Source organism: Phyllostomus hastatus, unplaced genomic scaffold, assembly GCF_019186645.2.
Source record: "Phyllostomus hastatus isolate PE091 unplaced genomic scaffold, TTU_PhHast_1.1 phas_contig_86, whole genome shotgun sequence".
Taxonomy (NCBI): Eukaryota; Metazoa; Chordata; class Mammalia; order Chiroptera; family Phyllostomidae; genus Phyllostomus; species Phyllostomus hastatus.
The window spans coordinates 97,126,242-97,139,879 of record NW_025333977.1 but is presented as its reverse complement, the minus strand read 5'-3'; the positions used below and the strand labels follow the sequence as shown (position 1 = coordinate 97,139,879).

The following is a 13,638-nucleotide window of genomic DNA, read 5'->3' as shown; positions in this document are numbered from 1 at the left end:
GCAGCAGCCATCCTTAATTCACAGCTTGGCCTCACCCAAGCACCTCCCAGCCCAACACAAGTAGCTGCCAAATGCAGATCGCTTTGTGGTTATTCTGTGTAACCCTGGACAGAATACAGGTGGTGGCTGACCTTGGATGTGCCAACAGCAACCAAAGCTCAACTACAACAGGAACGTGTACACAACCACACAGTGGGCTTACCTTGAGTACCCAGCTTGGGTGATAGAGGAATCTGTGCCACTGTACCCTACAGGACACCTACTAAATTATACCACTCTACCAAGCCTGGGAGACATAGCAGTTCTACCTAATACAAAGAAATAAATACAGGGAGGCTGCCAAAATTAGGAAACAAAAAACATAGCCCAGATGAAACAACAGAACAAAACTTCAAAATAAGAACTAAACAAAATGGAGACAAGTAAGCTACTGGATGCAGAGTTCAAAACATTGGTTATAAGAATGCTCATTGAACTTAGTGAGAACCTCAACAGCATAAAAAAGGGCATGGAATCCATATAAAAAGAACCAGTCAGAAATGAAGAATATACTAATTAAAATAAAGAACAATTTACAGGGAATCAATGGTAGAGGGGATGAGCCGAGAATCAAATCAGTGATTTGGAGTGTAAGGATGAAAAGAAAACACCCAATCAGAACAGCAGGAAGAGAAAAGAATCCAAAAAAAATGAGGCTAGTGTAAGGAACTTCTGAAACAACTTCAAGTGTACCATTTGCATCATGGGGGTGCCAGAAGGAGAAGAGAGAGAAAGAAATTGGAAGCATATTTGAAAAAATGACAACAGAATACTTTCCTAACTTGATAAAGGAAATATCTTTATGCACACATGTGCATAAACATGCACATGTGTGAGTTGACTTGTGTTCAGGAAGTACAGAGTCCCAAACAAGGTGAACCCAAAGAGGCCACCCCAAGAAACTTCATAATTAAAATGCCAAAGATTAAAGACAGAGAATCTTAAAAGCAGCAAGAGAAAAGCAGTTAGTTATCTGCATGGGAGCCCCCATAAGACTGTCAACTAACTTCTCAAAAGAAACTTTTCAGGCTAGAAGGTATTGGCAAGAAATATTCAAAGTGATGAAAAGCAAGGATCTACAACCAAGATTACCCAGCAAAGCTATCACTTAGAATTGAAGGATGGATAAAGAGCTTCCCAGAGAAGAAAAAGCTGAAGGAGTACATCATCACAAAACCAACATTATATGAAATGTTAATGGGTCTTCTTTAAGAAGAAGTAGAAAAAAATAGGAACATAAAATGACAACTAATACATATCTATCAACAGTTGAATCTAAAAAACAAAATAAACAGGATAAAAACAGAATCATAGGTATGGAGAATGTTTTGATGATTGCCAGATTGGAGGTCGGGGAGATGGGCCAAAAAGGTGATGGGATTAAGAAGTGAAAATTGGTAGTTACAGAATAATCATGGGGATAAAAAGCACAGCATAGGAAATGGAGTAGCCAAAGAACACATATGTATGACCCAAGGACATAAAAATGGTGTGGGGGTTGTCTGAGGTAGTGGGGCAGGTGCTGGGTGGAAGGGGGCAAAGGGAGAAAAATTGGAATGTCTGTAATAGCATAATCAATAAAATATAATAAACTTAGCATGTTGGGAATCTAATATTTACTTATTTAATGAAGAAGTTTGATGCAACAGCAGATTTGTGTATAGGTTAAATGTGCAGCCAAAATGAGATTAAAGTTAAAAGTATTATAGATGGTATATGAGAGTATTGAAAAGGAGAACTTAAAAACAAAGCATCTGTTTCACAGTATACATAACTTGATTTATTTTTCTTACATTTGGAAAATAGAGGTATTGTCTTAATTGGTTTTTCATTTGTTATAGCTCTTCGTTTTAAAAAAATTTTGTATTTTGCTATTTTAAATAGTAAAATGTTAGAAACTTAACATTATAGAACTTGTGAACTTTCTCATTTTATATAAACATGCACATGTGTGAGTTGACATAATTTAAGAATATTATATAGAAATTTCATTATGTTCAAATTATTTTTGATATCTGATCAGAACTCTATATTAGATGTGTTCTTGGACATTCTTTTTTTGTTGATTGGTGAGCTCTCTGGATTGAATAATATCAATTTTTAGGTGATTTTTTCCCCAAATGGTTTAAGTTCCTTTTTGAAGAGAAGGGAATTAAGGATGAAAACTAGAGTTTAGGGAAATGGGAGAAAGGTAATAGTGAAATGAGAAATTTATTCACTGACCAAAAATAAATATGGTGCATGCTTGTGTGTATTGGGAGGGTATGAGATAAGGATGGTATACAGGGCATATGCTATGAATTACAGAGATACTGTGTTCTGCCTCTACAGAACTTAATTTACTAGAAGAAACCAAATTACCAGAGTATTATTCTCTGTGCCGAGTACCTTCTCTGGGTATATAAATTGGGATTAGGTTTGCTTGTATGCAATAGAAAACTGAAAATAGTAGTAACTTCAACAAGATAGAATTTTATTTTTTATATGTAAAGTCAAAGGCCTGATATGGTTGGTGGTCATTGGTCTACAGAGAAACTGACTTAATATATCTTTTGATTCTACCTCATGGTTCAGAGCAGCTGATCAAGCTTTTACCATCATATTACAGTTCCTTCTAACAGGAAGAAGGAAAAGGGAAAGATTCATTCCCTTTCTTTAGGGGTATTTCCCAGAAGTTGTACACTTCTCTGTCACACAAGGTGCAAGGAAAGCTTGGAAAGATAGACTTAATACTAGGTAATCATGTGACATACTAGAATTTGGGAGTTCTATTGTTAAGACATAAGGAGAGAAAAATGGATATTGGTAGCTATCTCTATCACATAGTGGAGGATCAGTGTTAAAGGAATAGAGGGTGGAGCAAAAGTAGATTTTCGGTTGTGAGTATATGAGAGTTTATTCTCATATTATTATACATTAATCATTCTAGTATTTTCCATATGAACAACTGTAAACCTACTTTTGCCTTACCTTGTATATAGATAGGATATCTAACCTAGACTTGGTAGGATATAACACCTAGGTATTCCCCACATCTTATCAAATATTAGATTGTACCCTCATCTTAAGTATGATTTATTTAAAAAATGAGTTGGATTATAGTTGTCTAGTTAAAATAATTATTTATTTTAGGTATTTATTAATTTCAGTTTTGCCATCTTCTTCTTCCCAGATCTCAAATACTTTTGTAGGTCCTTGAAAAACATCTAAGTCCTGATACCTTTAGTGCCTAGTGGATAATATGGCCTGATTGTAGGTGACCAGTTAGGATATTCTTTTCCTAATTCAGTTATGAGATAATGACATCTGGAACTGGGGTCATGGCTGTATGAATGGACTCAGATGGACGTGAGGGGTATTTAAGATATAACCAATTTGAGGGTGGTGGGACATAATGAGTTCAGGCTTAAATCTGTTGATTTGTGAGGATAGGATATCTAAGTGGATACACCTGGAGCTCAAGGGAAAGATATAGACTAAAGGAATCAATAGCATATAGTTGCTAATTGCAACCAATGAGAGCTAATAGATACCTCAGAATCATGTAGCTACTTTTTAAAAAATGTTAGTGCCCAAACACCATGCCTAAAGATTTTGGTTTGATAAGTTAAAGTCAGTGTCTACTAGTATAGACTAAAAAGAGAATTTGGCTTGGGACAGGGTCCTAAGAATGACCAATTTTTAAGAGATTGCTAGGTAAGAAGAGTTCCATGAGAACAAAATGAGAGAGAAGATAGACAACTGGGAGCCTAGAGTGTCTCAAAAAGGAGAGGGTGGTTACCAGTACAAATACTAGAGAGAATCATCTCCTAGGACTGAGAACTATCTATTGGGTTTAGCAGAAAGAGAGTTGAAGGTCCTAGCAGCAGGAATTCAAAGTCCTAATTTAGATTTATAAAGCTAAATTACAGTGGGTAGAGATGAAAGTAAAATGGGCAAGTAGAGAACAGGAAAGAATTTTCAAGAAACTGTATTGTGAAGGAAAGAAAAAGAAGGTGGTAGCTAGAAAGGAATATGAGTTGGAAGGAGGTTTTATTTAAAGTAGTATGATTTGCACAAATTTAAAAGCAGAAGGGAATAGCAGAAGTTGAAAAGCAGAAAGAGAAGGTGGTAGGAGTGGATGGCATTCAAAACACAGGTAGATGATCGGGGTGCCTGTCTAGTTACAGGAACCTGTTAAACTCATAATGTCCAGCACTAATACAAACATGGGATACCTTTTGCTGTGCTTCAAACTCTCTGCTCCTAATATGTTCCCTGGCATCTTGGAGACAAAACTGCTAGTCTTCACAGTTCCCCAACTCATACCTCAACTTTCCTCCAAGTTGAAAAATACTTTTTCTTACACTTCTCCAAAATATTGGAAGGGGCATTTCCCCCCTTACTGCTGCAATAGCAATGGGGTGGAATGCAGAAGAGGAATTTACTATGAATTTGACAGGCAGAAAACCATCTGTGTGGAAGGTATATGCCTTCAAGTTTGTAAATATTAGGTTGAATCTTGGAGGCTGCCTTGTTCTGCACTTCAATCTGAATGAATGAATAGTTATGTGCCATTCAATTATAGGCTGTAAAACTGTGGCCCAAGGATTATTCCACTTATTCAGTATAAGAAGGTATTGAGTTCAAACATTTTCCTAGTGCAGCATGTACCAGCATTACTGTTAAATTACTGTTACATGTCACTAAGATATATATGTATTAGATCATAAAGTGCGGTAGTATAGTTACCATCTAAATCCAATATTTTATAACAGTGATAGTTCTGTTTCAGTGTGTTTTCTGTTGGTTCTTTATAAGTATTCAGTGGTATTAAGAATCTGTGCTGAAAATTATTGGTCTGTGGGGGGGGAGCACAAAGCACATCATTTGTAACAATAAATAAAAGATCAAAAACTTTACAAGAAGGTCCTTTTTCAGTTCAGTTTTTAAAGGATATCAATTAAAACTTTGTGCATTTAATACTTTATCTTCTTCCATATTCCTATTGATATTTATATTTTTATTTGTTCACTTATCACACATTAATCAGAGGTGGAGGGGATTCAAAGGTGAAATGACATTTATCACAGTCTAGAAGAGTTGAACCACGTAATGGAGTATTTTATAACCCAATTATTAGTTATTCTAGCAAAAAGGAGGTCAAGAAGCCAGCGATTTGTCATAATCCTAGAAATCAGATACTTCTCTTGATGGAAGATCATCTTTTCTGATTGAAAAGCAAGAAAGAAATGGGATTTTATGATATCCCAAGTTTTTTTAGCTTAAAAAAACCCTTAAAAATTGGTGATTTTCTCGAAAACACCAATTTGAAAGTATACACGCACCCCCATGTTCATAGCAGCATTATTTACAATAGCCAAGATCTGGAAACAGCCCAAGAGCTTATCAGTAGATGAATGGATAAAAAAGCTACAGTACATTCACACAATGGAATTCTATGTGGCTATGAAAAAGAAGGAAATCTTACCTTTTGAAACAGTATGGATGGACCTGGAGATCATTATACTAAATGAAATATGTCAGTCAGAGAAAGACAAATACCATAGGCTGTCATTTCTATGTGGAATCGGGTGAACAAAAGAGAAACAGAAACATGGATACATGGAACAGACTCACCGCTGTCAAACGGAAGGGAAGAGGGAGGCCCTGAATGAAAGAAGTTGAAGGGATTAGACAAAGAACATATATGCATAACCTATAGACACAGACAACAGTGGGGTGATGGCCATAGGGAAGAGAGAATGGAGGCTGGGAGGAGGGGAGCAAAGGACAACAATAAAAATATTTAAGTTGGTGATTTTATACCCTGGTTTTATGAATGACTGCTATTATAATTTTTTTTCTTTTCTCTTTTATCCAGTGAATTCTTTTTATACCTTTTAGATTTAATTATAATATTAGGAAGCCAACTTGAAAACAGGAAGTATCTTGAATGATCAGAGGAAGTCTTACCACTCTTAGTTGCTACTTTTTGTTGTTGCAGGGAAAAGAATCACCAGTGTATTTTCTTTCTATCTTTGATTGTAACTACCAACATTGCTGAGTCAGCAGGTGACTTAAGATGGGGTCATTTTCCTTATTCAAGGAGTGAATGAGTTATCACTGTTGTGTCCTTGACACGGCCTCCTATCACATTTGTTTGAACCTTGACTATTCTTAGAAACCTTTTCCCTAGAAAAGTTAACTTAGAGCTTTTCAAAGAGGATTTATTACCACAAAACAAAACAAAACAAAATAACTTCCACTTTAAGTTATAGCCAAAATGCCTTTTTTTTTAATTAGTTTATTGTTGTTCAATTATAGTTGTCTGTATTTTCTCCCCACTCCTCCCCCCCACCCCCTCCAAACCCACCTCCCTCCCTAAATTGACTGACTTATTGCGACTCTGGTTTTTAAAAATAAGCATATTTGTTTTTTTACGTCTATATATACTTTTCTCATTTTCTCCCTTTCTAGTTGGATCAACTGGTTGTGGATGCAGCAAAAGAAAAAAGAGAGATGGAGCAAAAACATTCCACCATTCAACAAAAGGTAGCTGAGGGGAAAAGTTAGAAGAGATTAATTTCCATTTTACCCAATTGTTTGATTATTGGGTTCAGCAAGATACCATTGTGTTTGAACACATACTTTGAGTTGCATTAATTATTAAATTGTGTATATGAATCCCTCCTTTTTTGTGAAAAGTAAAATATTCTTCAGATGTTTAGGCATTTGGTTTTGTTACTCCTTTACATCAAAATATTTGAAAGCCATGCTCTTGAACCAGTTTATAAAAATGTCACTCTGTTAGGGCCTTAATTAATTTAAAAGTGGCACTTGGTTAGAATTTAAAACACTATTTATAGTTTCAGTTATAATACTACCAACCCCTGTAAAGGGGGTGTGTGTGTGTGTGTGTGTGTGTGTGTGTGTGTGTGTGTGTGGTTTGGGATGGGAATTGTGGGCAGAGTAGGTAGAGGTGGGGAACACCTTACCATAAATGTGTGTGTTTGGTATTATGGACTTTCCATCTGTAAGCACTGTAGCACTCTCCATCTTATGAGATGCTGAAATTTCACTTGGATTTCTTGTTAATTTGCCAAAGGTTAAACTGATATTTGAAATAATATTTTATTCTCATCCGAGGATATGTTTATTGATTTTAGAGAGAGAGGAAGGGGTGAGGGGGGGGAGAGAGAGAGACCCATCCATGTGAGAAAGAAACATCAATCAGTTGCCTCCTGTATGCTCCCCAACCGGGAATCAAACCAGAAACCTAGCTAGGTATGTGCCCTGACGGGGAATCAAACCCACAACCTTTTGGTGTACAAGATGATGCTTCAGTCAGCTGAGCTATCCAGCCAAGGCAAAAATATACTTTTAAATATGAAACCAGTTTTTTTTTTTATCTTATGTAGTCAATGACATTTTTTTATGTAGTTATCTGAAAACAAAAGGAGAGAATTAGAGGTAGAATGTGATAATACAAGTATATGACAAGATGCCTTCTATTATGTCATAGCAGTTGCCTTGATTAGTTTTTTTCCCAGGGTGAGTTTATTGATTACATGCATGATATATTGACCTCTGAGATTTTCCTAGATGTGGGAAACTCAATTTCAGAATTTGTGGTACTAGGGGTACATAGTCATGTTTGTACTGACCCCTCTTAAAGGAAAAAAAAAAATGCCTTTCAGCATTACTTTAAGAAATATGTTCTTTTGGTATTGAGCAATCAAATCAACTTTTGTTATGGTTTATTTAGAATTTAAAATACTAGTAAACTATATCTGACATAGAATATGTCAGTGGAAAAAAATGAAAATGAAATCAGTAATAAAAATAAGGAAAATTTATTGGTGATGAGTTATTAATACTCAGAGAAACATACCACACTATCTTTAAATTTGTTACTTCTAGCTATAGTCAGGTAAGGCTCCATGTTTTATTTTTGTTTAAGGTTAAAGTACTTTTGATTGGATAACTTGTTTTAATGATATTACCATGGAAAAATTGTCAAAAATTTGTGATCAGTCATTTCTACTTAAAACAAGATCATGGTATTTGTTGAAACGTGACTGTTTGCTTAAACTGAATTATTTGGTTAATAGTGTGTATCTTTTAATGTCTTTCCCTATTATATATACAGTTCAAAACTAGTAGATTATTAAATCTAAAATTCATTTATTTGATTTTAAGTAATAGTCAATAACTGTTTTCCTTTAAAAAAGGTAATGTTATTTGTGCTCATTGTGTATACTTACCTTTTTTCCTGCCCTTAAATGCTGACACAAGGCTGCATTACAGGTAACAAAAAAAGGGTGGGGAGGGGAGATTCAGTCAACTAATTAAGGGAAAGTATGTCTATTTACAATTATTTTTCAAAATGTTATACCATTCCCAGCAGGCAGCACTGTGTGAGAATTTCCCTTACTACTTGCCACCTCATTGTACTGTGAGAGTTTTTAATATTTTGCCTATTTTGGTGGGTAGGTATTAACATCTGATTGTAGTTTTTCATTTGGATATCCTGTTTGTGAAACTTCTGTTAGTCCTTTTCCCATTTTTCTATTAGGTTGCCTGTTAATCAGGTTCTCCATATATTCTGAATATAAACTCCTTGTTGGGGTATATGTGTTTTTTAAGTCTTTGAGGTTTTGTTTATGTGTATCTTTTTGCATCTGGTTTAGTAAATCCTTCCCAACCCAAGATCATGAAGATACATCTCCTCTGTAATCTAAGTGTTTATAAGTTTGTCTTTTATATTTCAATCTTGAATCCATCTGTGATTGGGTTTCTGTGTGTGGTATGTGATGTGTGGTAGAGATCCAGTTTCCTTTTATTATCACATTGGTAGCTAATCAGTTATTTAAAAGTTTATTCTTTCCCTACTACTCTGCATTTTGTTTTCTGTTAAAGATCACATTTCCATACATGTGAGGCTGGCTTCAGGCTCTCTATTTTGCTTCACTGTTTTTTTGTCTTTATTGTGCCAGTACTATGCCATTAGTTATTTTAACTTTATAGTACATCTTATATCTGACAAAGCAAAGCCTTCTACCCTCTTACCTTCAAAAGTGCATTGCCTAAATTTTGCATTTCCATATAAATTTCAAGAGCAACTTTTCAGGTTGCATAAAAATCAGTTTTGGGATTTTAATTGAGATTACATTGGACCTAGACATCAGTTCGGAGAAGAATTGATATCTTCATGAGCTTGAAATATTTTTCTATTTATTTAAGTTTTCTTTGATGCACTTTATGAAGTTTGATAATTTTCTTATCTTTTGTTCTATTTATTTCTAGAAACTTGTAAATGTTACCTTTAAATTTTTTTCACAGCTTACCTTTGTTGTGTATTAGAATGAAATTGACTTTTCTGTATTGATTTTACAACCATTAATTTTGTTGCAGTCTTTTTAACACTAAGTTGTCTCTGGATTCTTTGTGTACATCTTTGGAAGTTCTCTGAACAAAGTCATATCATCTACAAATAATGATAGTCATTTTTCTTCCTTTCCAGTCCTTTGCATTTTGTTTGTTACCTTGCTGGCTTGGACTTCCAACATAGTCTTGAATCGATGTGGTAATAATGGTCCTTCTTGTCTTACTTGCAATTTCAAAAGGAAAAGTTTCTATTAGATTCCCTTTTTTGGCCAACCCTACTCTTGCCTTCTGTTCCCTGGACTCCACACCAAAGCTTCACATTCTTCTGATAAATCAGATGCCTTTAAGGTGAAACCTAGCTTCCTTGCTCTGCTTACCTGCTTGGCTTCCAATTTTCACTTAATCTTTTGCCTTTGAGTATTCCTAATTTGCCAGTACATCAATATATTTAAATTCTAATATTATATATTTTATCCAACATTATTTATTGCTTTCATTATAAAATATAATCTATCATATTTTAAGTACTATAAAATATTAACTTGATGTTAATAGTAATTAAATTAAAGACATAATTTATCTCAAGAAATATAGTTGAAAATTAGAAGAACATTTACAAATGCACTATGTTTTCAGTGAAGTATTGTTTGATGTTTTAAGTAGCATCAGAGTTATTAAAAAAACTGCTGATACTGCAAATGAAACTTAAAATGTTGCCAAACTCAATTATATCTATTGCTGACTTAATCCTGTCTGCATAATTAAATTATAGCTTGAAATAAATTTTAAGTGAGAGAATTAATGTTTCTCTTTTTTTCCCAAAGAAAAAGTAGGAAGAAAATGTGATGATTCATTTACAGATTTTGTTTCATTTGGTTATTTTGGATTATCATGACTTTATGGTTAAATTTTGGAACATGTCAGGGGAGTTACTGTTTTTAATTCTGACTTTAGTCTACTTCCTTTTTCCATCTTTGTAGATTCTTAGATTTGGAAGGCTCTCGGGTGATTCTCACCCTTCCACACCCTCAGTGCAGTACCTCTCTGTCCAGTGGACTTGGCACGTGGTCATTCACAGGTCATTCAGCCTGTGTAAAAGTCTTTCTCAAGACAGAATTTTACTCCCTAATAGATCACATTTTAATCATTGATCATTGTTCCAGAGTAATTTTGAAATTTCTGAGACTGATTTTTAAAGTTTTAACTTTGAAGACAGCAGCAGTCTTGCAATTTTACTAGACTACTTTGAAAATTCATTAGGAAATAGTTTAAGATAGGACTACTGATTTCAAAATTTCATGAATCTTTGGAATAAAGTTGAGTTTAAAGTGCATTCAAGTGAAAACTAAAATGATTAGAATGATAGAAGAAGGTTATGAATAGAAAAAAGTGAGCTCAACATGCCCACTTCAAACTGTGCTTTTCCTTTGCAACACTAAATTTTGTTTTAAGAAAAAATGACTATTTTATTTCACTACTTCCAACTAGTGGAGTTATTACTTGTATCAGATTAAAAAACTACCATAATTGTTATATATTTAGAAAACAGTGGTAATCCCATTTTAAAAATCCATATTCCTTTTTTTAATTGTTAGCACACACATCACCCTAAAATATTAGAAAAAAATGGAAACATTTTAAAGATAACACCCTGTATAATATTTAGTTGTTCTTTTTGTCTACTTCTATAGATATTATTTTGTACTTTTAATCACAGTACATTTACAATTTATATATTTTTTCTTTTTGAGAGTATATCCCAATAATCATCTTTTTATATTACTTCACAATAGTCTACTGAATTGAAATACTATAATATGTTGAAACATTCTTCTGTTATTGAATATTTAAGTTTATCTCCTTATGAATATTGTTGATGTAACTGTCTTAATGCAGTTTTTTTCTACCATTCAAGCTGTTTTTCTAGAATAAATTTGTTATCTAGGCAACTTAGTCAAGTGATACAAATTTTTTTTATGTATTATTTTGTCTAGGATTTCTCCAGTGATGATTCTAAGTTAGAATATAATGTAGATGCTGCCAATGGCATTGTAATGGAGGGATATCTGTTCAAACGAGCCAGCAATGCCTTCAAAACTTGGAACAGGTAATACATTTCAAATACTAGTCTCAGTCTTTCTATATTTTCAGTTTTCTGACTTTTCCTGTGATTTGGCAACTCTTTCCTTCATAATTCTCTAAATTTACAGTCCAGAATAATTTTCCTGAAACCAATTCACTGAATCTAAGATGCCCTTCTAGGAAAGGGGACCCTAAAAAGCAAATGAAAAATGGCAACACTAATTCTAAATTCTAAAATTTAAGCAAAGTTTAAACAGGAAGCAAGAAGAATTTTTATAGTGATTGGTTTATATTCACTGGACCATTATAATAAATAAATTTTGAATTTGAGCTACTCTTCATATGTTAGGAAATAGATCTGATTACAAATTGTGTTGACTTCATAATGGATAAATAAGTCAGGTGAACTACCCACCTTGCATTCCAGTCCTATATGATGTTTATATACATTTTTACTTAGTGTTTGTCTGTGAATTTTAAGCCAGGTGATTCTGATCTTTGCAATAATTTTTATTAACCAGTAGTTTTAGGAAATGGGGTTGTTCTTATGTGAAGTTTGTGTGGCAGCTGGTGCGCCTTTATTCTAAACTTGATAGCTACCAAAAACTGAATTTTTTTTGCTGAAGTGATTTTTATAAAATATTAATGCAGTAAATTCTGCTTAAATGAGTGAGTATATAAAATATTTTATTGTCTTTTTCCATGTATTAACATACTAAAGGGTTGTCTCAGGATCATCCTCCTGAATAAAAGTGATTGGTCTTTTATTCAAGAATGCCTGTCTTTTTGCAATAAATAAATAAGTAAATAAATAAATAAATAAATAAAGCCCTAAGTTGGGCATCATCCCACAAAATGAAAGGTCAGGTTTGGTCCCCAGTCAGGGTGCATGCGAGAAGCAACCTGTTGGTTTCTTTTTTACATCAATATCGCTCTCCCTCTCTTCCTCTCTCCCTTCCCCCTCTCTAAAAATAAATAAATAAGTAAATAAATAAAATTTTAAAAAGTAGAACAATGTTGTGATAATTGAGAGTAATACTGGGTTCTAGTTCATTGATTTTCTGTTATATTATTGGTTGACTATTTTAATTACTTGAACAAGATTATGTATTCACTTAATGGTAGAGGTGATATTCTTTTTTAAAAATGTACATTAGCAAAATAATTAGAATTTTCTTGGTAAGTTTATTATGTATTTTTTGTTTAAATGGAGACAGTCATGCTTGAATATTTAATATATTGAAATGGGTTCCTAGTATACTTGCTTTGATTTCTTGGTGATGAAGTTATATAGAAAAAAAATTCAAATTTGAGCATTTCTCCAGTATCTGATATTACCAAATGTTTAAATGGTATATGGTGTGTTTTATTTGAAATAATTTTTCTTTACATGAGAATGAATATAAACTGGAAAGTTTATGATTGTGTATAATGATTGTGTATGATTTTAAGCCTGAGTTATGTGGAACTTTAAAAATAATATATGCTAATGTTATTATCTATTGTAACGTGAAAATGAAAAATTAAAACTCTGTTTTCTAAGCTGTAAAAACTAAATCTTTCTAGCCTTTCCTGGCAAATTTCCATAGCCAGAGTAGGGAATTAAAATACAAAATAGTATGATGATCGAATTTTAATAAAAGATCTCAATCAACACAGCTTCATGAGGTAATGTTAGAATTCTTAACCTTCAGATTTCAAAACACACTTAAACTTTAACACAGTGAAAATATAATAAATCCATGCAAACTATACCATTATGTTAAGAGTGAAATGAGCTTTCATGGAACACTCCAGTTAGAAATGATCTCAGGCTTCAAAATAAAGCACAATGTTAGAGAAAATTGCATTGCCATTTAAGACAGTAGAAAACATGAATTCTGATTTAAGCATGGACCTTTTCATTTTTTATTATTTGTTTTATGAATTCTATTAATTAGCATAGATACTAAAATGTAACTAAAATCAAGCAGGAAATAACTATTAAATTCTCATTTGTAGACATGTTACCTTTTACTTGCAAAGCAAAAAAGATAGTACCTTTAGAAATGAGGCTGCTTTACAAAGGACATGCCATCTGTATGTAATGGGATGACACATTGATTCAAAATCCTAATTGTTAGTAAAGAAATGGAGGTGCTGAGAGAT

The 13,638-nt window shown here is 33.3% G+C and overlaps 1 protein-coding gene across 3 annotated transcripts in view; it reads left to right on the top strand.

The window, feature by feature from the left end:
• Positions 1 to 13,638, top strand: part of ACAP2 (ArfGAP with coiled-coil, ankyrin repeat and PH domains 2) — a 153,755-nt gene that overhangs the window by 94,452 nt on the left and 45,665 nt on the right. For all 3 annotated transcript variants that reach the window (XM_045850763.1, XM_045850762.1, XM_045850764.1), the window contains 2 exons: positions 6,499 to 6,573; positions 11,403 to 11,515. In XM_045850763.1, the coding sequence (XP_045706719.1) occupies positions 6,499 to 6,573; positions 11,403 to 11,515 (188 nt within the window). The remainder of the gene's footprint in view (positions 1 to 6,498; positions 6,574 to 11,402; positions 11,516 to 13,638) is intronic.